Source organism: Aricia agestis, chromosome 6 (genome assembly GCF_905147365.1).
Source record: "Aricia agestis chromosome 6, ilAriAges1.1, whole genome shotgun sequence".
NCBI classification, from domain to species: Eukaryota; Metazoa; Arthropoda; class Insecta; order Lepidoptera; family Lycaenidae; genus Aricia; species Aricia agestis.
In genome coordinates, this window is record NC_056411.1 from 18,128,168 (window position 1) to 18,155,904 (window position 27,737).

Genomic DNA, 27,737 nt, shown 5'->3' on the forward strand with positions numbered 1-27,737 from the left:
ACTAATATTACTCAGTAACATAGAGCCATAATAAATTATGTAATATACCTTTATTTTATTACTTCTTATTATGTGAAAGCATTTAAGCCCACATCCACCAGTGCGTCTACGATAAATGACAAATTTATTATATTTGCGGTTTTAGTTGACTAACGTTAAAACAGTAACCAATCAAGAACGCTATTAGCAACATAAACCACGGTCAAGAAACCTCAGAAACCGGGTTTAATAACATTCTACGTTCATTCAAAGATAAGGGGCCAGTGTGCACCGAGCCTTAGTCCCGAAGTCCCGACTCCCAGTCTGCCCTCCTCAGCGCTCGGAGGAGGTCGTGAGTGAGTGACGAGTGAGTGATCCACGTAAGTTACGATATTATTGTCATGTCAACGATCGGTGATTGCACTCTGTAGTTTGAGTTCTTGTGTTTGTAACTTTTGATTTAAAAATAAGAAGAAAGTTCAGTGGCATGTCAACGATCGGTGATATGATATTGCTTGATATAACTGTGTAGTGTTTTTTTGGATTTATTTAAAGTTGTTAAAAATATTAGAAACTATAATCATATTATTATCATGGTAAATAAAATTACTATGATATTTTAACTGTCCCCAATTTTAATAATCGGATTTTGTATTGTATTTTTATTGAAAAGGTTCTGATTTTTATGTTAGAAGTTACGATTATTATTTCATAAAGATTTATTGCATTTACAGTTTCTTTGTGAATATTAAGTATTCAAAATTACGAAATTTTTTGATATTTTATAAGTAGTTGTATTTCGATTTGCCGTTTCGACTTTAGAAATTATCTATATTCAAATATTACTTTAATATTTTTTCCGAAAATCATCCAAAACAAAATCTACAAGTAGTACAAAATTGTGAAAACGAGCCTAATTTTTTTTTAAATTTCATTGCACCATGTTAGAGCAGACAAGTTATACAGCCTTCAAATATTAAAAAAGATTTATCACAATGAATCTACAATGAACTTATTTAAATGTTATTCATGATAGTTATAAAATATTCATAACAATGGACCTTTCACAATGGGTCCTCTATTCTGTCGCGGCCGGATCACGGCTGACCAAGTTCTAAATATAAAAGTGCAGCTCACACCTCATTATACTTTATAATCTAGATCAGGGAATTTTAAAGTGGGTTCTGCTGAACGAACGGAATAGAGTTCCGCATCATCATTGAAGTTAGGATTTTCGTCAATATAGTCTATAGTCTATACATTATAATATTATGACGCCCACTCCGATGCGCCAAAATTTGTTTATTGAACCGTACATTTTTCGAGATAATACGTATCTTATGTCCTTTCCCACAACTCAAATTATCTCCATACCAAATTTCAGCAAAATGGGTACAGCGGCTTAGACGTGAAGAAGTTAGGCAGATAGATTTATCACTTTCGCATTTATAATATTAACATGGATTAATTGATTTATCGCGAAGTAACTATACATTTCCCGGGTCCCAAAACATCTGCATGCTAAAATTCACCAAAATCAGTTTAATGGTTTAGGCGTAAGAAGACAGAAAGATACACTTCTTTATCATTCTAAATGAGGACCATACAAAAGTAGCCCATGTTCTGCTCCGTGGTCCAATTTTATATTTTTATTTTAATTAAAATGTACATTAGCTTCGAAGTATTTTAACTATTCAAACATAAGCAATCGAACTTTCCTGTTCAGTTTTATTAAAAAACTAGCTGTCCCGGCAAATGTTGTTTTGTCATTTAAAGTATTTCGCCCATTTCATCCAAATAGATTGAATAGTTTAAGCGAAAACCATAAAAGTTTATTGTGCGGGAACCGTACATTTTCCGGGACAAAAAGTATCCCTTGTCCTTTCCCAAGACTCAAAGTATCTCCATACCAAAATTCATCAAAATCAATTGAATAGTTTACGCGCAAATCATAAAAGCGTATTGTGCAGTAATCGTACATTTTCCGGGACAAAATGTATATTATATATGTTCGTTTTCGAGACTCAAAGTATCTCTATGCCAAATTTTAGAAAAATCGGTTCAATGGTTTTGAATTTTTGATGATGTCGTGACCACGCGAAAATGGATTAATTTTTATCTTCTTCTTCTTATATATAAAATTCTCGTATCACGATGTTAGGCCGCGTACTCCTCCGAAACGGCTTACTGATTCTAGTCAAATTTTATATGCATATTCCACTGAATATCCGATTATACTTACACCGATACTTAATAATAATAATAATAATATCTATGGACGCTTTACACCACGTCAGTCTGGCCCCGTGCTAAGTACCTAAAGGACTTGCGTTACAGGTACCAGACAACGGAAATATATTTAATACTTTTATACGATACATATATTTAAGATTTTTATTATATCATACACATATTTAATACACATCCAGACCCGGGAACATTGAAAACTTTTTGTTCCGTCGGCGGGATTCGAACCCGCGACCCCCGGCTTGAGCTACCGACGCGCTCACCACTGAGCCACACAGGTCGTCGACTTATCCGATTCTCAGACCCGCTGCACTGGTCTGAGAATCGGCTACTGGGTAATTTTTTATATTGATAAGTGCATTTGTTGAATAAATAATAGTAAATTATTACAACTCCAGACTGACGGCGACCATTTTTTGTGCGACGGGATAGCGATGGACGTTGCCATGGTGACATACTTATTTAGTCACTTCAATAAAATAATACGGGCGAAACGTTTGCCGGGACAGCTAGTAATTATATAGAAAACATTAAAAATAAAAAGCTACGTTTCATAAATAGATGAAAGCTAGCAGGTTAAAACAGCTCTCGCGAAAGCTCTGCGTAGCACGCGCGTAGCATACAAAATGCGTAGCTGCAAAATACTGAAGCTTTGTTGTTACTACATGGCAAAGTGAACATGTACCGTGCACCACTAACTAAAAGGCATTTCTATCTGTATGTACGTATAGTTTCATAGAAATCATAGCTTTAAAACTACATATTATTCTACTTTAAAACTACATATTATTCTACTTTAAAACTACATATTATTCTACTTTAAAACTACATATTATTCTACTTTAAAACGAGGGAAAACAGTTGGCTCAACATTTTTAAACCTTTTTTGGTGTTGTGTCCTTTTTATGGGGTAGGAAACAATGTTGACCTCTCGTAAGGAAAAATTGTAAGACGGAGGGAGAGTAGAGACTAGAGTGCCGCTTACGAGAGGAAGTATTTTCTTCTCTTTATTAGCCGTTCAGCGAAAATGTATTATGTTTTATTACTTCAGGTAGCACTTGTTAACAAAGTTAACATTTTGATAAACGGATTAACTTTTAAGTAAATTTTTAAAAATGTTAACGGATACGATAACTTCCGTTAATCGTTTAATTATTTATTTAAATTAAGGACACCAAAAAGTACGTACATTAAAACATTGTTAAACACAATAATAATAATTTGTACCGATGCATGTACCTTAGCAGGCGACACAGCATCGTTTATCCAATGCCTACTACCGCACAGCCCGCCTGCCTTATTTACACGTAAGTTTGCGGCACACTCGCTCTTAGACTATAAATATTTGATAAATTAACGGTGCCCAGACTGCCCAGCTATGTGAAGTGCTCAAAATTAACTTATCTAAAATGGAACCGCGTGAGCTTTTTCGACGATACCACCAAATCGTTAGATTACCGAAAAGAAACGCAATAAGTGTTGTTATTACGTTTGTATAAGATGTTTGTGGCTCAGGGCGCGGCAATTTCGCTGTTCAAACAGGAGGGGAGGGCTGTAGGTAGTATAATGTTTCTTTGATAGAATACAAGAATAACCCTTAACTTGAAAGGCATCGGTTAGTCTTCCACTGGATTAAAAAAAAAAATGCCGGCAGAACATAATATAAACGAAATATCAGTAAGTATAATATTTCAAAATTATAAAGATGGATTAATTAAGTAGGTAAGTATATTAGTTCCCGATCCGATGGTAGGCATCAGTATGCCTTTAATTAATTTGAATATTGTTGTTTGATATTACTTTAAAAGACAGTTCACTTTTTTACTTATAAATGTTATCTAACAATTAGAGCTTCTATTATCATAAAGTCTAAACTCTACATAATAAGAGGACGCTGTTAAGAGGATACACCCGGGGCTAGAGAAATAAAAAAAAAGTACGTGTAATATCTATAGCTGTCTCCCTTACCTCAAGCCTATACCGTAGGACGCGGTAGAGACAACTGCAGAAAATCAACGATTCGTTGTCACCTGATTCCTTCTCCAAAACTTAACCGATTTAAGTACTTTTTATTCATTAAAGATTAAAGAAAGGCTTGATCTGTGTTCCTATGTTTTATTTTTTTTGTATAATCTAGCTAAATCTGTTTTCTGGATGTTTGAACACAGCGGAAAATCTGGCCTTTTTTTGGGTTTTGAACGTTCATATCTTATTTAATAATTAAATTATGAAAAAAAGAAAACATAGGGACATTGTATTAGTGGCCGTAGATAGAGGAAAAAAATATTCAAATTCAAATCATGTGGCCCATATAACAAATACTATCTAATTATAATGCCAATTATATAATAAATACCTTAAAACTAACATACATATTTTATATATATTCTTAAAAACTAACACTGTCACGTTTTGCAAGCGACGTGACTCGCTTCGTTCCGGAGTCTCCCCCGGAACCTCCGATAGACTACATCCATCGGCCAGAACTCCGGCGCCTCGAAAGTCGACAGAAGATGCGTCGGTACTATCACCACAAAGGAGCTAAAGTTAACCTTGTGGCGAGACTGCAGACGCTCGACCCTCAGGCGCAGTGTCGTCTTCTTCTGGATGTAGTCCACGACGTCCTCGACCTCCATGGACCAGTGCAGGCGGGATATGTAAAGGGGCGTCGCGGGGACCTCGCTCCGCAGACGCAGCTCAGGTACATATGGTGCGGTGCCGCGATGGTTGCGGGCGGCGGGCTTCTTCCTCCTCTCCACCAGTATGAAGCCCTCCTCATCGCACCTCCTGCTCTCGTCCTTGCCAGGCCGAGAAGACTCCACCTTGCGGCTCTTCATAGCTTGCGGCTCTCCTTAGTCTCGCGACTCTTCGGAGCCTTGCGGCTCTCATTATCCCCATTAGTTTTCGCCCGCGGGGGAGGTGCGGGATTATAACTCTACTAGCATTATCCAGGAAGGAAACAGGGATATTCAGGGAAAAAAGGGCCGTGTGGACTCCTCTTAAGCATTTGTGTTTGATTTGTGTATTATTGCAGTTATGTTCTTTAGATCGTTTAGAACAAGATTGCAATCAAAAGTCAATATTTTTTTGTGGGTTAATCTTAATACACATAATATGCTAAAACAGCGACTAATTATATAATATTTACTCATATCATAAGATTGCTTCTAAAACAAAGTCGGTCGGACTTTGTTTTAGAACCAAATCGAAATTAGAACATTGTTCCAAACTTGAATTATTATCTTCAGAATAATAATTTATAGTCCCAACTCCCAAAGTACAATAAATTTGATAGTTCCAAAGTATCGGCTGTCCATGTCGTTGACCCTAAATCTGGGCTGCGGCCTGTGGTGATAAGATTTCGTGTTAAACACTATTATTATTATTATCTGTGTAAATCATTGTAGCAGTAATTGAAAAAACCAGTAGCGTCAGCAGCGATGTTCCACGATTCTAATAGTTCAGTCTATCTAATAGGTAGTTATAATCCAGATTCTATCAAACAACAAAATAGTATTCTCGTTTTCGTCACCCAAAAATAAACAACCAATTTAGCAATGGAGGTTATTTAGCAGGATTTTTTATTAAAAATAAAAAATATAAATTTTGCACAACAGTTTTGATGTGCGACAATATTCAAACATCGAATAGTTCTATACGATCTGCCGTCTATGTATATTTTTTACTAGCTATTTGACCGAGCTTCGCTCGGTATTCGATAAAACACGAATAAAATGAAATTTTCTAAAAAATATTCCTAGCTAGATCGATTTACCGCCCCCGAAACCCCCTATATACAAAATTTCATGAAAATCGTTGGAGCCGATTTTCCGATTATATTTATAATCGAGCAATTCTTGTATATATATATATATATATATATATATATATATATATATATATATATATATATATATATATATATATATATACAAGAATTGCTCGTTTAAAGATATAAGATTAGGGTAGATCGTGATCGTGATTGCATTTTTTGTAACTTTTAACTGTCTCTAGTGCACACCTGGAAATAAAATTATGACAACTTTTGAGAAACATCCTCAAACTCCTAAACAAACAAACGCAACATACATTTTCTAGTATTTATATAGCTGACCCTATATTTAATATGTTTATCATGTCAATGCACCACCTCTACCCCGCGATAGCCTATCATACTATGTCGATATATATATATACCCCGAGCCCCAACATACTTCCGAAAAGGGTTATCTATTGAAGGAAGAAATGATTTTTGTTATCGATTTAATAGTTAGTTAATTAATAATTAGATAACGTAAAAATAGCTCTGTTATTTTGATTCCTCAAATAATAGTTAAACAAACTCGATTTTGTTTCAAAAAAATAATTACATATTATAGACCTGGATCCCAGAAGGATAAGACATAACTTACTCTCTCATGGATGAAACCATAGGTTCTTAGTAGTGCCTCGTGTACTTAGAATACTTGCGGATTTGTGGAGCTATAAGTGTGACACCTGGTCAGGTAAATATAAGTCTTACTTTACTTATTTTCTCATGGCTAATATTTATATATAATTTGTAGATTATTGTTCTGAACTAGTATCATGTAGTGTAAGACACTTTTCAATGACCAAAACTATTATCAGACGTTTGAAAAATAACATTGTTGCTAATTTTTTTCCAAAGGCGTTATATTTACTTTATATAATATTATAATACCTTAGAAACAATACGATATTGCAAGAATTTATTTTCTACTAGCTGTTGCCCGCGACTTCGTCCGTGTCAGTATAGTATAATAACAAAGATAGATAATTTTGCCCTCTTTCCTTACCCAAGGTGGGTAAGGTAAGAGGGTGTACCATGTACTGCGGACGTGAAGAAACAGACAAACAGATACACTTACGCATTTATATAACTAGTATGGATGTCAAAATATCTCATCTCCACGTACCTAGAGATCAGTATAGAGCAAAATAAATGAATAATTTAAAATGCAGCGTTCCCCGGGACCCCGGGTTATCTTCCACAACTTTTTTTATTCCCAAAACCCCCGACATACTTCATTTCATCAAAACACCGGCAGCCGTTGCCAACAAACAAGATACATAACTACATTGCAAGATGATTGCAAGTATACAAGATTGTTCAAAGCATCAATAATTCTCCTCCAGTAATACGAATAATTGAAGATGGGATGCAATCGGACTGGAACAACCCCAAGCGGTCTGTTTTACGACTTGGGAGATTAATATCTGGTTCTACCTTTTCCAATTAACGCCGGAGAAACAGATGTCTCTACAATTGACGAATTTTTATTTAATTTGGGAAAAAATTGTGAGTGTTTTTTGTCCATAGCTAGGTATATTTTGACACTCGTCAGGACTCAGGAGTATACGCAGGTATTGTAATGATCTTTAATTTTCTGAGGCTTTGAAAGCCCGGCTTTCTATTCAGGGTCTTTAGTCTACTTGCATTTAATATTGTCGTCAAAGTGAGAAATATTTTTCCTTTCAAATTGTATTACTTTCCAATTTCCATATTATATTTGTTACCTTGCTGTCCCAACTATCGAAGTTGTCTTGACTAATTGCTCCGGTAAACATTGTAAATCAAATTTTAAACTATTTTGTCATTCTTTTACGACCTTTTTAAGCTAATGCATAGTTTTTATCGCGGGTATTGAGCGCGGCGACTGAATAAAGATATTCCGTAACGAAAAAAACTAACACGGGGCGTGTTAGTTTTTTTCGTTACGGCACAGCTGTGCGGCGTTGCCAGACTTCAGCACAGTGTTTGTGTGCGTGCGACTAAACGCCCCGATCAGCCGGGGTATGTGGAATTCCCCTGGGCACTGGCGCACACTCTACCCACTAAAACCCCATGGTGCTCCACTCCATGCAGAGTTGCACGATAGAATCTACCGCAACATTCCCTTGTCACAGCAATAACATAAAAAAAATCATAGCCCGTACTGAGTACTTTAAAATCTAGTACTTGCATGTTTCTAATTAATTTTTATCGCTTCTCGCGAGAATTCCCGCTGAGTCCACCATTTATAACCTATAAATTCTCCGGCAATAGAATTTTCCGCCTCCAATATCCCTATTAAGGTGTAGGTGACCCGTTTGTCATTTACTCCCTACGTGATAATGGCGGTATTAACTATATCTGACATACAGCGGAAAAACCTGATAGAATTTCCGAGCCACTGGGCGCTGGCCTTTTGAAGGTCCCTTATACTATCGTAAGTTTATTTGATGCGGTGTTAAAATAATAGGACAATAATTATACTGCAATGCTTTCACACTAGAGGCAGCGGCCAGCGGCAGCATAGACAGTAAACCAAAAGTTTTGTACGGCGTTTGACAACGTTTCTGTCAATATTCTGACATGGCGTGAGCAACATGTCAGATTTTGGGCGGATTATTTACCGTGTGTGCTAGTAGCGCCCTCTGCTCCAACCTTTGCGTAATATTCCCTATTGGTGATAAGTGATAACTGATGATGCATAGCCCTATGTAATATCCAGGCTGCACTGGTCCACAACGGTCGAGCAGGTCGTGGACTACATCAGGAGCAAGACCCACTTCGTCTTGAGGGTCGAGCGTTTGGAGTCCCGCTACCAAGTGAATTTTAGCTCCTTTGTGGTGAGGGTCCCGAAGCATCATCTAGCGACCTTCGAGAAGGAGGAGTTCTGGCCGATTGGAGTCGTCTACAGGAGGTTCCGAGGACGACTTCCGAACACGTCGCGCCCCACGTCGCAGACAATACGTGTCTAGTTTTTAGTGCTTAGTGTTGGTTTTAATATAAATATAATATGTATGTTAGTATATTATAAGGTATAATATATCTATATTATGGGCCAAGAATCAAGATGCCTGATTAAAATAAATAAATAATTTTAAAATATGCAGTGAATTCATATAACCAACTGCCAAAAAGGAGAAAATGTGCTGTACGAGTATAATTATTTTCTATACTTCATTGTTCACTGTAATTCATTTTCCACTAGAAATTGTACATTTTTTTCTTATGATACACAAGACTTAGTAATACTTTAGTTACACTCCTGAATTTATTACATTTGTATAGCTTGTTATAACATTCATTTCGATGTTATAACTACCCCTAAAATAGCTATTAATTTAGATTAACTCGTCTCTAGAGATGATTATTCTTGTACAATTCGAAGGCCAAACCTAGAAGCCTTAAGGTCAGGTCAGATGGGACTAGCCCTGATGAAATATAGCACCATGGTCTTAACCCCGTCATAATACTCCTTAGACGAGGTCTAATAGTCTATTTCTGGCAATCCGAATTAAGTTAACCCCAATTGCTAAAATATTATCTATATACTTAATTAATATTAGAAATGCAAAAGCTCTGTTTGTCTGTCTGTGACCTCTTCACGACCAAACTTGCTGAACCGATTTGATATGGAGGTACTTTTTATCCTGGAAAAATGTACGGCTCCCCTGCGATAAACAAATGGCGTAACTCAGTTGCATGCGTCATCTAGTTCTTTTATAAAATAATATTTTAAGGACTTACTGCCGCACTCAGAGTGGAACATTAATTACTTAATTGTAATTAATTCAAAATTTTACATAAGCCCCATACATTATCTGTCAAACTCTTCATTAAATTGTAGGTTAATCGTAATTAAATGTATCTGAGTACGGCGGTTTATGTTTTAAATAAATTAAGACCTTTTAAATAAGCCTAATCTTACAGCATGACTGGTGAAGTGGTGACACATGTGGAGAGTACTCAGTACCTACTCGATTCTCATTATAAATCTGTAATATAATTAGGTACTTAATTTTTGACCAAATTTCCCTTTAAATAAATGAATCATGGACATAAGTAAACGCGCTACCCTCCCGGCGGTGTCCATGCGTCTGGATAATTAATAATTATGTAACTTGCGATATTATTTCTTGATTTATTTTTTTATTTTATATAATAGCCAAATAACATGTCGAGTACTGAAAATGTCTCACCCGTCATGTTGTAATATACAGAGCTAAAAAACAAACAACTTAGCCAAATAAGTAGACGCTTTGATTCTTATATAAACTCTTCTTATATTGCTTACTTTATGTGTAAAACTATCTTATTTGTACAAGTCTGAACATTTTTCCTCCATTTATCGACATTTTTATTTGCTTAGGACCGTATTTATGATATTTGCACGAATATCGGAAACAATCGAGTTTTCCACGAATTTTTGAAGGAAAACCTTAAGGTGCCTTTCCGAATATTGACACAAGCGACCGCGACCGACAAAAATTCAAAGAAAATGCCTCTGTACGACACAGGTTTAATTTTCTACCAACATTGGTCTAGCGACCCAAGCCACCGCCATTTGTAGTGGCGGAAAGCAAAATGAAACCTATAGTATATGTGATGAAGTGGCGTTTTAATTTGTCGGTCGCGGTGTCTTGCAGCAAAGATCGGAAAGCAACCTTTGCTTTCAACACAATCTCAATCAACTTAAGTCGATCTCAGCATTAGTACTCTCGACATCTACACTGGCGCTGGATCGTGCGGTGGCCCAATTTGTAACTAATCAGGATCGAAAATTTTAAGTTTTTTTTTTTTTAATTAAATAAGGGGGCAAACGAGCAAACGGGTCACCTGATGGAAAGCAACTTCCGTCGCCCATGGACACTCGCAGCATCAGAAGAGCTGCAGGTGCGTTGCCGGCCATTTAAGAGGGAATAGGGTAATAGGGGAAGGCAGGGATGGAAAGGGAACGGAATAAGGGAGGGTAGGGAAGGGAATAGGGTAGGGGATTGGGAAATTTTGGATTGGTACTACTAATATAATATTATATTCTGTGGTTTGGTCAACGCGATGTCGACTGATTCAAGTTTGTTTAGAGGATCACGATCGAAATTCAATGAATTCAAATCAACATCGGACAGGCACTTGCATAGAAAATTATAGTTCAGAGCTGCAAATTCTTACAATATTAATTATTTAAGTAACTAGATGACCCGGTGAACTTCGTATTTCGTATCCCTTCCCTATTCCCGCCCCCCCTAATATAAACTTTCCCTGGACTTCCACGAATATTTTAAAACTAAATTTAGCCAAATCCGTTCAGCCGTTCTAGAGCTTAAGCGAGACGAGAGAATAATGCATTTTTATTTATATTATAGACTAGCTGTTACCCGCGACTTCGTCCGCGTTAGCATAGTAGATCACATCCCAAGTATTATTTATTGTACAAAAATATTCAATATACAGAATTGACTTTCCTACGATTTTATTATATAGAGATATTTCGCGCGGCTTTGCTTGCGTAATTTAGGAATTTCACGCAACCGTACATTTTTCCGCAAAAAATAGCTTTTGTTCCTTAACGTGGTCTATTCATCATGTTTGCCAAATAACATAAAAATTGCTCCAGTAATAATTTTCCTCCGTTTTTTCCACATTTTCCTCTATTTCTTTGCTCCTATTAGTCTAAGCGAGATAAAATATAGCCTATAGTCTTTCTCGATAAATGGGCTATCTAACACTGAAAGAATTTTTCAAATCAGACCAGTAGTTCCTGAGATTAGCGCGTTCAAATAAGCCATTTCAAATAATTTATCCCGTTTATTCGACATTTTCCTCTATTTCTTCGCTCCTATTAGTCTTAGCATGATAAAATGTAGCCTATAGCCTTTCTCAATCAATGGGCTATCCAACGTTAGTTCCTGACATTAGCGCGTTCAAATAAACCCTTTCATACAATTTCCCCCGTTTTTTCGACATTTTGCTCTATTTCTTCGCTCCTATTAGTCTTAGCGTGATAAAATATAGCCTATAGGCTTCCTCAATCAATGGGCTATCCAACAGTAAAATAATTTTTCAAATCGGACCAGTAGTTCCTGAGATTAGCGCGTTCAAACAAACAAATAAACAAACTCTGCAGAATTATAATATTAGTATAGATAACAAAAGTAAGTAAGTACCTAAAATACTGTGACTTGGCCACCTTTTGTTCTTAAATCCTATCAGAATTCGAACTTCAAGCAAAATTCAAAATGTACTCGAAGACAAAAACTCCGAAGTTAAAATGATTTTCACGTCATACAATTAACATATTTATAATGTTGAGCCCCGGAGTCAGGCCAAGTTTCACATCTATTACAGGAAGTGGAATTTCGCTTTTCGATTTCACTCGAAACAGGTGGAAAATGTGTTGAACATTATTGAAAATTTATCTCTGTCATACTCTATCGACTGTAAAAAGGCGACAGGAGTACTACATTACTTTCAAACAACTTTCTAAGATTTTTTTCTTTTTGACCGACTTCCAAAAAGGAGGAGGTAATACGTTCGGCTGTATCTTTCTTTTTTGTATGTTCAACGATTACTCAGCTGTTTGTGGTCCGATTTTCAAAATTGTTTTTGTGTTATATAGGGTTTAACTCGAATTTGGTGCCATGTTCACAAAAATGGTGATCTGATTTAGGGATCCTTGAGGAATCGAGGGGACTCCTTGAAATTTGCATGGAAACATATTATAGTGATTTAAATTTTTTTCTGAAGTATTCGAGGTACATGTTACCAAAAAGTAGTGTCCGACCGAAACAGATTTTTCAGCCGAAACCGAAACCGAAACCGAACTTTCGGCTTAGTCTTAGTTTCGGCCGAAACCGAAAGCGAAACCGAAACTTGGTTAAACATTCAAAATTACGATTATTTACTGAAATTTATTGATTTTTAACATAAAAAACAAATTTTTAAACTAAAGAAAAAATACCACATTGAATTTTTTACTTTTGCGACATTTCTTACCATAAATATTATTATTCTTAGACTCGAATTACTTTTTGTACTATATTCCGTTTTTTTATACGATTCCAAGTAGATGCGTTTCGTCTCATTCACAGCAAATCCGATTTTTATCTTCTGAACGCCCAATATTCAAGTTTTAACTTCATAAAACACATGTCCTGTCGGTGTAGTGTATGACAGATCGAAAAACATAGGCGAAAAAATTGTTAAGTTGACAGTTTTCATAGATGTGCGTTTGGTTAGCTTATTTATCGTTTTTTGCTATTTGTTACTAAAACAACGTGACAAGGCTCAAAGATGATAAAAACGTATAAAAATCATCAATCAAACGTATAACGTACACTTAGATTCATTAATCGCGATTAAATAAAGAATGTAAAATCTTTTTCAAACAAAACGAGATTCACGTCGCCATATAAACGCGTTCATTGTTCAATAAGAACTTAGTTTAATAAAACGTTTAAGTATGATTAGTGAAATTCCCCTTAATGTATTATAACGAAGGATTACCCTAAGAAACAAGAGCAGAAGTTATTTGAAGTCATTTTATTTAGGTGCGATTCACCTAAGAAAAAGAACGCGCTTAGTGTACACTAAATTGTTTTTACACGTATAAACGCATTTATAGCACCAAATTGCATTTCACTAACATAAAGTTCACAACAAATCGGAGTTTTATTTTCAGAACATCCAATGTTGTACGGCTAAACTTCATTAAAGCCGTTAAAGTCCCGCCAGTGTAGTGTCATGGCGAATCGAAAATCTTAGACGAAAAAAATGACGCGTTTGGGTAGTTTATATATCGTTTCTTGCTTTTTTATTGATCCCCGTAGGAACGCATTTAATGAGAACTAAGTTTTATAAAACGAAGTTGTGGGATTGGTGAAATCCTCCCTTAGACATACTACTGAACGACGTACTACTGAAAACAAAATCAATAACTGCAGTATATTATTTTTATGGGAGACATGGACACGACCGCGGTCGAAGTTCAAAACGAAATGACTAAGCAAACTTGCAGTTGACTGAGGGCCGCAAGAGTGAAGCTTACGGGGAAGTGGGCTAGATAAGATTCTAGCAGGGTAGGAACGGTTTAAGTCCTAAGAGATTGCATGTCCAAAAAAAAAGAGTGAGGCGAGATGATTAACTAGATAAATCTCACAAGATATATCCTAAGATATCTTATAATCTCACAGTCAAACAAAATTCTTAAGTAAATAAAGTTCACACACCATATAATCAATTTATCATAGAATTTACTAAATCGTTCGTTTGGGAAACATTGTTAAAATAGCACGTAATTTGACAACAGTTATATATATTAAATAAGCCTGCTTTTATCGTAGAAATAAAATTCAATAATATAATTTCGATAAAAATAAGTTAAGACAATTTAATGAAAATAAAACGAAGTGCAAATTTTTTGTTTGGGACTAATCTGGAATACATAATCTCAAAACATGATTAAATAGATGGTGGCGAACTGAGCCAGGGCCTCGCTGGCAAGCAAGCTCGAGTTAACTGCGAAGTTTACCGAACGATGCATGAGTTTCGGTTTCGGAAACTAAGGCCGAAACTAGATTTTTGGCCGAAACTGGCCGAAACCGAAACCGAAACCGAAAGTTCGGTCGGTCACTACCAAAAAGTAAGACTTTACACCAGGTTTTCACCCTGGATTTGAAGGTACCCAACTTCAAAGTAATGAAGACTGTAGTATGTACAGAAATAGTTGAGATCTAGACAAATGTAGAAGGCAATATTATAGAGCAAGAGGTATTTAATACTTTTTAGTTCATATTGTTATTGTTTTTACCTTGGAAGTCGGTTTTAATTTTTTGAAATAATAATATAATGTAATAGTTTCAATTAAACCGGCCACCGTCAATGAAAACGGTGCGAGAGTCATTAATATTATGATAATTTAAGGGACTATACCCATACTACGTGACCTACTTTTTAAGATTTTATGAACCCCCCTCCCCTCCCCCTGGTGACCACGCGTAGTATATGCCAAGACCCCCCCCCCCCCTTCTATTGTTCACGTGGTATTGACAAGAATAATTTTTGGCTATAAATAACCACAATAAATGCCAGTGTCAAGTATAAAATGTCGAGAAATTTTTTTTCGTATGACGTGTGACCCCCTCCCCCCTCTTGTGACCGAGCGTAGTATTTTGAAGACCGAATGGGTCGCGTAGTATGGGTATGTTCCCTAAAAGGAAACAATATTGTGGAGTTTAATTAAGTTTTGACAGGTTGAAATTAATTAATAAAACAATGGAATCACGCGATGTTACACATCAGCCGTTTCCACTGACATCGCCATTTCTAAAATCTCAGAGTTACATGTTAATTACGTTTAATAATTAAAATATTACAGAGTACTAGCCTCCATAGTATTTAAAGAAATTAGACAAGTAAATAATCTGCTTTGTTTTATTTTGTGTAGTAAGTATCCACGTAATATAATTCTTTAATATTATGTTATGAATCTATACTAATATTATAAATGCGAAAGTATCTCTGTCTGTCTGTCTGTCTCGCTGTCACGCCAAAACTACCGAACCGATTGTAATACAATTTTGTACACAGATAGTCTAAGGTCTGAGAAAGGACATAGGCTACTTTTTAACTGGAAAAAAGGGTTGTAAGGGGGTGAAAATGCGTAAATTTGTTCAAATTAAGTTAGTTCCAAAAAATATTATAGATGGCGCCGTGTCGTCTCCTACATCGCGCTATCGCTTGCTCAAACGTGTCACTATAACAGGTGGTAAGGATTAAGCTTTCTATTGCGTTTTTTTTGAAATTATTGAGGAAAGTTGATCATTGATGTTTAACTTCGACCCCACACGGCCCACTCCCGTTTTAATAACCCCTGCGCAATTATCCATACTAATATTAATTCGAAAGTATCTCTGTCTGTCGAGCGCTTTCACGCTAAAACTACCGAACGGATTGTAATGAAATTTTGTACTGTACAGATAGATAGTCTAAATCCTGAGAAAGGACATAGGCTACTTTTTAATTGGAAAAAAGGGATGTAAGGGGGTGAAAATGCGCAAATTTGTTCAAATTAAGTTAGTTCCAAAAATTCATAATAGATGGCGCCGTGCCGTCTCCTACATCGCGCTATCGCTTTTTCAAAAGTGTTACTATAAGAGGTGGTAAGGATGAAGTTACCTGTTACGGTTATTGAGAGTATTGAGAAAAGTTAATAGTTGATATTCGACTTCGACCCCTCTTCCCAGCTTATAAATGTTAACCCCCTATTCTATGTTTAAATAGGGGCGTGTTATGTATCTGTCTGTCTGTAAAGTGTAAACATTGAAGTTTGAAGTAAGTGTGCCGCGGAAACACCTCTGTCGTGCAAATTTTTAATTTTGCAATTTGCAGTAATGTAGCCTACAAATTACAATCTACAATCTACATGGTTCAACGGGAGTCGGGAACTACCTACTATAATATAAGTTACTCTATGAAAGGAACTACCGCGCGCTATAAGCTGAAGTCCACGCGGACGGAGTCGCGGGCAACAGCTAGTTAGGATATAAAAATCCTTTAAATCGATCGGTATCAATAGATTTATATAGAGGTGTCAACCGAACACATAAAAGATTATAATATAAAAATGGCTATAAAAGACAGGAACGATAAAGTCCTAAGCCACATGGCGGGTAGATTCGACACAGAACGATGTCTTTTTAACAACCTAGAAACTCCACCCAGCTTGAGTGACCCCTCTCCACCAAGCCAATGTCACAACATCTAAAGGCAAAGGGTGGAGCAGCATAAAATCTAAGGAAATCGGAAAATATCGGATCTACTGGCCGCCACACCGACTGGGACCTCACCGTTCAAAACATTAATATTATTATTATGCAATTTATAAAACAATAAATGTATATATTTATTTATTATATGTATAACATATTATACTCTATTCTATTAAATATACATATACACATATATAAAAAAAAAAAAAAAAAAAAGTGTCCATGGCGTGATGGACCACAATTAATTAAAATTCATAATATTATTTCAATTATCCTTGGTGCGAAAAATCTAAATAATAAAATAACAAAAAAAGGATATGGACGAACAGTCTATAGACGGCCCCAATTTTATATAAAAAAAAAAAAAAATAGATTTATATAGCGTTTTCGGCATCTCGTCAACGACCCTGGGCAGGGTGGGTGGGTCGAATGAATATGATAATTGCCGAAGTTTAAAATTTCAATGACTACTGTATAAACTATGTAATTACTGGTATTAAGTCTTGAGTGCTTCGTGGATCAGGGGTTTGGTTCGGATATTTACGTATTCATTCGGCCTGACCTACCCACCCTGCCCCGGGGCACTTCTAGATGCCGAAAACGCTATTAAATCGATAGATATTTTATATCTTGTTCTTGAAAGAAAAAAGAACAATATTACGTGGTTTAACAAACTCAGACATAAACATCATAAATCATCACAATTTATTTTAAATACAAAATATTGTTTTATATTTGTAAACAAATCTATTCAAAGAATTTGAAAGCCCCATCATGTTAAGCTGCTCACAAGTCATAACATTAAAAAAGTTAAGTACGTCAAAGTTGTCAATAGTCATCTCCCGCCATCGGCCATTGTCATTCAGATCAGCGCCAACATAAATATGGTAATGGAGACCAGAAACAATCCTCCTCCCAATCACATAAATTATGTATAGACTTTGTATACCTTAACTCCGTGAGGCTGAACATATTTTGGGTATAATTCCATGAATAAATAGACTTATGATCTTCTTTGCAAATCTTTAAAGTAGGTGGAGAATATAGAGCCTAATGCTATGCAGGCTGAGAGTTGAGACAAAAACGTTTTAAATAAAAAATCCCACTTTTGGATTGCTTCAAGGCCAATGTTGATAAATATGGCGTAACATTTCATGTAATAATAATTATAGGTCCACCAGGATTTGATGGTGGATGGCAGATTGGATAAATTTGATCATTGGAATTTTTTTTATATTTGCATGTTTCACATGTATTGCTAGAGTCAACTTATTTTCTCACTTTTTGCCATCAGATTCTGGTAGACCTATAGTGGACCTATAATAATATTATTACTAGCTATTTGACCGAGCTTTGCTCGGTATTCGACAAAACACGAATATAATTACATTTTATAAAAATGATTCCTAGCTAGATCGATTTATCGCCCCCGAAACCCCCCTATATACTAAAGTTCATGTAAATCGTTGGAGCAGATTCCGAGATGGAATCTTAATAATGTCTCTTCAATAACAGTTGTAACTTTTATTAACTACTTTCTTTCCGAAAAACAACCACAAACACCTGCTAGTTGACGCCATATTGTAAATAAAACGCACATTGCGACGCAGCGGTGCGCGCTGAACTACTTCAATTAGACGGCGCCTTTTGAATCAGCTGTAGTGTTGAACGTTTTGAGCGTCTAAAATATTCAATCTAAAAGCTAGACGTGTGATTGAATGGCGTTGTTCAGTCAAAGGGCTAGCTGTTTGATTGAACAGCTATTTAAACCAGTCGGCTGCGACATATACATATATACAAGAATTGCTCGTTTAAAGATATAAGATAAGATAATATAAGATTATGATGTAAGTGACGTAAGTTTTATCCAAAGATTTTTCTGTTATACGTACCTAGGTCGCGCGTAGCTTATCCTGACGTTTGAAAACTTTGATGTCGAGACAGAAAGACGTGTACACCGACACCTGCAACCCAACCTTGCAAAAAACAAAGATAAGTCATCAGCATTTAGCAAAAATAATTAACACATCATTTCCACCACTAACTAGTATAATATTATACCAGTCTGTTTGTCACTGTGAGGAAAATAAAGCCGCATTGCGTACACAAGGACAGAAATCACCGAACTTACGACCACCCAACTCACGTCTTTTTATATGGAGTAGAATAAAAGGATATCTTTGTCACAATAATAAATAGAAATAATGCCAGTAAAACAAGGTCTACACGACCGAGATAGTATGTTATATTTTATTATAATGTTGTGGTTACTATCTGGGTTTGGTACTGCTAATATATACTTATTCTGTGTTTGGGTATAAGAGGGAGAGTCGGACTCGCGTACAAAGCGTTCCGTACCACATTTTTTCTAAGGGACTCCAAATACTTTAAACATAAATTTTCTGTTGAAAACAGAAATAATGTTTTGGATTGTTGTACCTAATGGTAATAACTAATAATATGACAAAACAAATTATTATACATGTTCATGGGCGTACCCAGGTGTACCTAGGTGTTTATAAAGAATGGGGGAGGGGGGGGGGCAGCTGCCCCAATATATATATATATATATATATATATATATATATATATATATATATATATATTTATTAGACCGGTTCAAAAAAATCGACTATTTTTTTTTTTGTACATGTTGGATTTTAAACTCGAATAACTTTTGAAGGAGTGAACTGACAGAAAAAACATAAGATTAAGAGCTCCCGTTTTCACAGGCTTCTTTTTTCATTACTAGGAAGATATTTCACTGCGGGTTTTGAAAAAAAAAAAAGTCGATTTTTTTGAACCGGTCTAATATATATATATATACACATATACACGCGTGGTCGAATAGCACGTCAGCCACGACACGAAGTTCGCTATGTGGTATTTCTGTGATTACGTATTTCTGTGATTACCAGAACGCGTCGTGGCCGTTTTCACTATTACCACAACGCGTTGTGAGCCATTTTTTCGCTCACTGAGCGTTTTCGGTCTTTGAGCGTAACATATATACAAGAATTGCTCGTTTAAAGATATAAGATAATTGAAATGCGTAAATGTTACGGGCGTCATCTACTTAGTTTATCATAAAGTAAGAGTATCGTTTACTATTGATGAAATATGAACGCATCCTAATATTATTTTATATTCTATAATGAACGCATCTATAGTCTATGAATAATCTGTGGTCCTCTCTCTCGAATACATGATCTTTCAACAAACGCTCCGTCCTGTTATTTTATTTTAATCCTCTTAAATCTAACTTCCATAATATCAGTTTTCTTCAGGTTATGGGCCCAGCACGCTTCCACTGCGCCACATTCGTTAATAGAAAACAACACCTGGACGCTCTGTAAATTGCCGCCTGAAAAGAAAGCAATACCATGTAAGTGGGTTTTTAAAACTAAGTTAGATGCAAATGGAAACATTACTAAATATAAGGCGAGATTGGTAATAAAAGGATATGAACAGGTATATGGAATTGACTATAATGATGTTTATGCACCTGTGGTACGCCTAACATCTATCAGATATCTACTTGCAATGGCAGCTAAATATCGCCTACTGATTGAACAGCTCGATGCTATCACAGCCTTCTTGCAAGGTGAAATTAATGTAGAGTTGTACATGACACAACCACCCAATTATGAAAAAGGAGACCAAGTTTGTAAACTGAACAAAAGTATTTATGGCTTGAAACAGGCAAGTAGAACTTGGAATCAAAAATTAGATAAGTACTTATTCAAAATTGGATTTAAAAAGTCACAGTTGGATCCATGTGTTTACTATATTCATACTGAAGAAAATATACTGTTATTAACTGTATATGTTGATGACCTGTTACTGCTTTATAACAATGCAGAATTTGCAAATGATATTAAAAGTAATTTATTAAGAAATTTCAATATGAAGGACTTGGGAAAAGCTAGTTACTATATTGGCCTGCGCATTCAATATGATGAAAATGGAATTTACATAGATCAAACTAAAAACATAGAAAATGTACTGGAACGATTTGGAATGGAGACATGCAAACCTGTGGGAACACCGATGGAATGTGACCTTAAATTTTCAGATAATGTTTCAGTGGATGTACCCTATCAAGAAGCCATAGGTTGCTTATTGTATATTTCTCAGGGAACACGCCCAGACATTTGTTATGCTGTTAATACACTTAGCCGTTATAGTAAAAATCCTACATCAGAACATTGGATAGCAGTTAAAAGAATATTTCGCTATCTTCGAGGAACTAAGAATCTAAAGATATTATACAAAAGTACTGTTAATCAGGAAATTATAGGATTCTGTGACTCTGATTGGGCATCCTGTACAGAAGAAAGAAGATCCTGTACTGGATATGTTTTTATGTGTCAAGATGCTGCCATATCTTGGAACTCAAAGAGGCAGCAAACTATTGCTCTGTCAACTACCGAGGCAGAATACATGTCTATCTCAGCTGCGACTCAGGAGGCTCTGTGGCTGAGACAATTACACTGTGAATTGTGGCCTTCCACTAAGGCTACTAGTATTACCTTATTATGTGATAATCAAAGTGCGATTAAACTTACAGGTAATTCTGCTTATCATACTAGGAGCAAGCATATTGATGTACGTCACCACTTCATACGAGACAAGGTCAAGTCCGGTGACATTCATGTTGAATATATACCTACAAACATGATGCTTGCTGACTGCCTGACCAAAGCCTTGGCAAAACCGAAGCATCATCAGTTCCTGACCGGCATGGGTCTGCGTTCAAGGGAGCATGATGAAATATGAACGCAACCTAATATTATTTTATATTCTATAATGAACGCATCTATAGTCTATGAATAATCTGTGGTCCTCTCTCTCGAATACATGATCTTTCAACAAACGCTCCGTCCTGTTATTTTATTTTAATCCTCTTAAATCTAACTTCCATAATATCAGTTTTCTTCAACTATTGATTGTAAAAATGCCGTTAAAATCCAATCAAAATCCATCTGCAGAATCTGCATCGACTATGAATATTAAACATTTTTCACTTGGCATCGTTACTGATATATTTGTTATCTGTATTTAGATATTCATAATTCATTTCCAACTGGCTGCCAATTCGCAAACGAAGCTGATTGATCGCAGCTATCTGTAAATATGATGAAAATCCGCACCCTAAAGCGCACATTGTGCGGAGCGGCACGGGCCGCGTTTTGGTACAAGTAGAACGCGCGATGAGTAGTCATGGGTTTTAAAACTTGTATGAAAAATGCTGCCCGCTCCGTTGTGCTCTGTCACAATGTGCGTGAAGCTTTACGGTCTACCACAAAAGAGCTATTGAACAGCTATTGTTTGAGACCTTTTGTACTGAATTTTTGGGGTTTCGTACCCAAACACGGGACCCTATTACTGAGTATGTAAAAACGGGACTCTATTACTGAGACTTTGATGTCTGTCCGTCTGTCCGTCTGTCTCCAGGCTGTAACTCAAGAACCGCTATAGCTAGAATTCTGAAATTTTCACAGATTGTGTATATCTGTTGCCGGCTGCCGCTATAACAACAAATACTAAAAACCAAATAAAATTAATATTTAAGGAGGCTCCCATACAACAACGTCATATTTTTGGCCTTTTTTGCTCTTAGATATCAATAATGGCAACAGGTTACAGTAACCATCGAGGAAGTTGATTCCTATGCAATTGACAGACCAACGTTATTTGGTCGAATATGTCAATTCAATGTTAATTGTGATCTGTCAGCTGGGTTTGACGTAACGCAACCAAACTACTTAGGTCCTCGATTTGCATAGGAATCAACTTCTCTGATAGTACCTACTACTTACTTGAATTTTTCTTTAAGTCCTTCTATATATACATGGTGTAACAAAAACAAGTGATAATAATTTAGGGTGTGTACGTGTTCCCTGTAGAGAGTTCACCGTGAAAGTAGCAGCGCTGAAAGACCAAAAATTTTTTTCACTTTTGTATGGGGGAACCCGTGACGCTCGGGCCCTTGCCCATACAAAAGTGAAAAAAAATTTTGGTCTTTCAGCGCTGCTACTTTCACAGTAAAATCTCTACAGGGAACACGTACACACCCTAAAGTATTATCACTTGTTTTTGTTACACCCTGTATAAAACTCAAAGGTGACTGACTGATTGACATAGTGATCTATCAACGCACAGCCCAAACCATTGGACGGAACGGGCTGAAATTTGGCATGCAGGTAGATGTTATGACGTAGGCATTCGCTAAGAAAGGATTTTGATAAATTCCAACCCCAAGGGGTTCAAATAGGGGATGAAAGTTTGTATATAATAATACTTCTTAACGCGAGCGAAGCCGCGGGCAAGAGCTCGTATAATTATATGTGTAATTTAATATTTAATAATAATATTAAAATAAAATAAAAAATCAAGGGCTCCCATACAAAAAACACAATTTTTGGCCTCATTTTGCTCTATGTACGGAACCCTACCTGCGCGAGTCCGACTCGCACTTGGCCGATTATTTATTTTCTTAAACTGTCCAACAGGTGTTTAAGTCTTTTGTGGTAAGACCGTTAATGTTTAGTACTCTTGTAGTACTACTTGTAGAGTATAGCTAGACTACATTTTCAATCCCTTCGTTTGGTTTAAAAATAGAAAGTTAAAAGTTTTTTTTTTTTAAATAAGTACCGTATACTTATTGTCTCTATTCTGAAATTTATTCTCGTTTTCGTAATGAGTCCGTCCTGTTTTTTTCATTGTTTGTACAGAATTCATCCTTATGTCATTACTCATTTCGCACAGGTCACAAAACCTTGTTTTTTAACCGACTTCAAAAAAGGAGATTTCTTACTTCGAGTTCGACCGTGTCATAAAGTTAATATACCTAGCGGAATATATTAACTTTATGGACCGTATACATAATTTGTGCTTTTTTTAAATATTGTTTGCGGATAACTTATATGAACCGATTTTGATGATACTTTTTCAGTTTGAAAGTCGATTCGTTAAAAGTTAATTTTTTGTAAAATTATTATTAATTAAGTAAGTACTTAAATTATTTTCCACCGACTTGTGAAATTAAAGCTTATTTCTAGAATAAATTAGGAATTAATTATTATGTGTAATGCCTAGATTTTATTATTTCTTAACTGCAATTTAACTATTTCACAATAAAATATTATTTTTTAAATAAAAGTTAAGATTATTTAAGTAGTTAATTGAATAATAATACATAATTTTAATGGCGCTGATAAAGTCTATTATCAGCAATAAAGTTCAAATGTTATAGTCGATAATTTCGACTTCACAGCATAAGCCTCTTTAGCTCAGTGGTAGAGCACTGGTCTCGTAAACCAGGGGTCGTGAGTTCAAACCTCACAGGAGGCAGCCTTCTCTTTTAATCTTTTTATTATTGCTTTAATAACTTTATTTTTATTTATGGGTAAATTTCATATTTATTTTACTACTACATAAAAATAAAAACGCGTAACATGTCCGTGCATGGGCATATTTAATTATTTTCATGTACTTTTTGTAATGATCATTATTTCTTGCTAACTAAGTGAGAATAAGTAAATTAACCCGAATAATCATAGACGTTTTTTACATACTTTTGCTTATAAATATGTATACAATATTACATAATTTATTATTGTTATTTACGTGAAATTTCTTTTGAGCCATTAGCAAACACAAAATACAGTTTGTTTATATTTTTCATTCGTTAATCGCTGCAAATGTAATAATTTTAATAGTTTAAAACCTCTATAAAAATATATATTAGTTAAAAACTTTACGTTGTTTTTAATTTACAAAATATTTGTTGTCATTGTTACAGGTCCACTGTCGAATAAACAAGAAAATAAAAAAACAACCTGTCAAAATAACAACCTGTCAAAATTCAAAAGCGTTCCAAAATGTTGCGGTACTGGCTATGCTTTACCAGTCTCATCTATTTGGCGGGAAACTGCGGCGCCAACTACTGCAGGGACGCCAACCTGTGCTGCCAGGGGCGCGACAGCTCGTGCGTGGTGCAGAAGGCGCACCAGAACGCCATCATAGAGGACCTAACTGACAAGCCCTGCTACTGTGACCACGCGTGCTTGAAGTTGGGAGACTGCTGTCCGGACTTCAGAGAAACTTGTGGAGGTAATTTATTTATAAAAATACTTGTGATATTATGCCGCTACGACTAGGCTACGACCAAATAAGCCGTTGCTTGTGTTATAGAAAGGCGGGGAAAAAATGCTCGTCATAATTTTCAGCGTCCTCTTTATATCTCAAGTCAAGTTAAAACACGTCTTATTTTTTAACATTTGCAGTTAAACCTTTTTTTCAATTCATCAAAAAAGGCGATAGGTTTTAAAATAAATATTTGCAACCCCGCGCACTTAGTGAAGTTTCCTTGCTCGAAATTGTTTACTTATATTCATATCTACTTCGAGGAAGTCCTTCCTTTGTCCCATTTTCATTACAGAAGTTCTCGCTTCCCATTGCCGAAGGTCGCAAAATATAAGATAGAAATTGAAAATGCCGTAGACTGTAGTTACATAATTTTATGCGCAGAACTTTTAGACACTTCAAATCTCTTTAATGGGGTCAAATCAGATTAAAAGCCTAGATACGAATCTAGATCCACTTTATATCTTAAAAACTAGGTTATCTATAATGATATCAAATATGTGATGCTATGCGAAAATTTGCTTACTTTTAGATACTTATTTATTAGGTTGAGGAAAAAGTTTCTTCGCATTTTATATAAAAATTCAAAAGGTGTTTTTAATATTATAAGTCACATATTATAATAAATGTAGAAGTAGCAAGCAAGCAGAGATAATACAATAAAATATAATACGCGTGCTACATTATTTTTAGTAAAGTTTAATAGAGAAAGATCTAGCTATCTAAATGTAAACAAAAATCATAGTAAATTCGTTTATTCGTGGCATAATATTATATTTTCCATAATAGTAACAGCGTATGACACATGAGGATCACAAATGAAATATGATTCATTTAATTTCCAACATACGCATTAAGAGGAATCATAATTACTTTCTTAATAAAATTAAATGTATCTGCGTTAGCAATTTCGATTCAAAATGATCTCGTAATATCTTCCTTTTGCGAAATTAAATTACGGATAGCGAAATAAAATATTTTAATCAAGTGGAGTTACTTAAAACCTAAACCACGGTTTAATTAAGCTTATTACTCCTACAATAATATAATAAAACAATAACAATAATTATTTCAGTTTACGGTAAGCAAATAAAATAAGGTTTTATTTTAATTTTTTCAATATATTTTGTAGTATGAAAACTGGGTTTCTTTTGTTAGGGTTGGAAAAAGGAAAACTTAAAAATCATAATAATGTATTTTTATTTATCAAAGGTAACTTTCTAGGTACTTAACTATAATAAGTATAATCTGGTTACATAAAATGCGGATTTGTATACAAACTGATCTGAATTTTTTCCTTTTTTATCAGCTCCGAAGTTTACGAGCAATAATCCATAAAGCTTATATCGATGATAAAATGCTAATCCACGGTGCGGTCTGCCTTGTATGAGTTGTATGTAATTTCCATACACTTGGCCGTAACCTCCTGTGTCAAGTGATAAAGCTCTTAGTATTAAATTCATACTAAGCCTCGGCTTTTCAGCTTAGAACCATATTTGCATTTGTCCCGCAAACTTGGCGCTCGTGGTCACCTTAGTAATTCTAATGACAGTTATTTTTTTTACGAATTAACTTCTTTTGTATTCCTTGTTTAAAGAAATCTGCATCTTAAACAATTTTAAGCGTACATTAAATTATAACATAACAAAATCCTGTATTTTTTATCAGTCTTTCATGCTATTGAAAATAAATATCTACCATTACCTTGGTTAATTCTAAGATTTACTATGTACTATCAGAGAAGTTGATTCCTAGGCAGACGGCGGACCAGTAATTTGGTCGCGTTATGTCAAACCCCGCCGACCGATCACAGCTAACATTGAATTGACATAAGCCGACCAAATGACATAGGTCCGTCAACTGCCTAGGAATCAATTTCCTCGATGGTACATTGTACATAATATACGTACATATTATATTAATTTACATTAAATTATGTTTTAATGTGATAAATCACATTGTTGTGTCGTGCCGTGTGCAGTATATAAAGCTATACAAGCTGCAGATTATTTCTTCAGCACTCGGACTTGATTACAGCTACCGAATACAGTGGCGACTAGCGAGACAGTGCAAACAGAAAATTTGATTGGCCGAGAGCACTGTATCACTTCTGTCCCGCGACTCTACTCGGTAGATGTAACAAGGCCCTCAGTCAATAAACTACTATAGTCTAGAGCAGGGGTCACCAAATGGCGGACCGCGGTCCGCATCCGGACCGCCGACCTATTGTGTGCGGACCGAGCATGTTCGAAGATGATCTTCGTTCATCTCAGGATTTGAGCATCTCCAGGATTTAATGTCAATATCTATAGCTTGCACCAATATTTCACTCCAAACTTCAGAGAGACAATTAGCTACAAAAAATGGTTACTTTTCTCATTGATATCTAAAAATACCTTTGTAATTTCCTTTGTTTAATGATTTTTTTTATATAAACTGTGTCAATGAGTTTCTAACATAGAATATCATTGAACTGTGTTGACCGCGAAGGTCACTTCATGTCTTAAAAACTAATTGGTGACCCCTGGTCTAGAGGAAGGAATATTAAAAGGCTCTTACGTATGAGTTCGGAAGTGAATAGTAATTTTTAATATTTCACGGTGGCGTCTCATTGTGAATTTGCGACTGTTCTCGTATTCCGCCCTGCAATTTCTCATTTGTGGCGGTTTCGTGTCGCCCCACGACGCACAATATTCAGGATGTCGCACACAAATAGGTACAACAATCAACATGCAAATACATTTAGCACCCGTCGGGGTACTATGAGGTTTATAGCGGAATTACGAAGATTATTTTGATATTTC

The 27,737-nt window shown here is 35.6% G+C and overlaps 1 protein-coding gene and 1 non-coding gene across 2 annotated transcripts in view; both read left to right on the forward strand.

The window, feature by feature from the left end:
* Positions 1-311: 311 nt before the first annotated feature.
* LOC121727828 (somatomedin-B and thrombospondin type-1 domain-containing protein-like) overlaps positions 312-27,737 on the forward strand; it is a 62,334-nt gene continuing 34,908 nt past the window's right edge. Inside the window, exons 1-2 of the mRNA XM_042115856.1 lie at positions 312-359; positions 24,590-24,900. Of these exons, the coding sequence (XP_041971790.1) occupies positions 24,669-24,900 (232 nt within the window). The 5' untranslated portion in view covers positions 312-359; positions 24,590-24,668. The remainder of the gene's footprint in view (positions 360-24,589; positions 24,901-27,737) is intronic.
* On the forward strand, positions 24,067-24,138 carry Trnat-cgu. The gene has a single exon. It is a non-coding gene; the product is annotated as a tRNA-Thr (tRNA).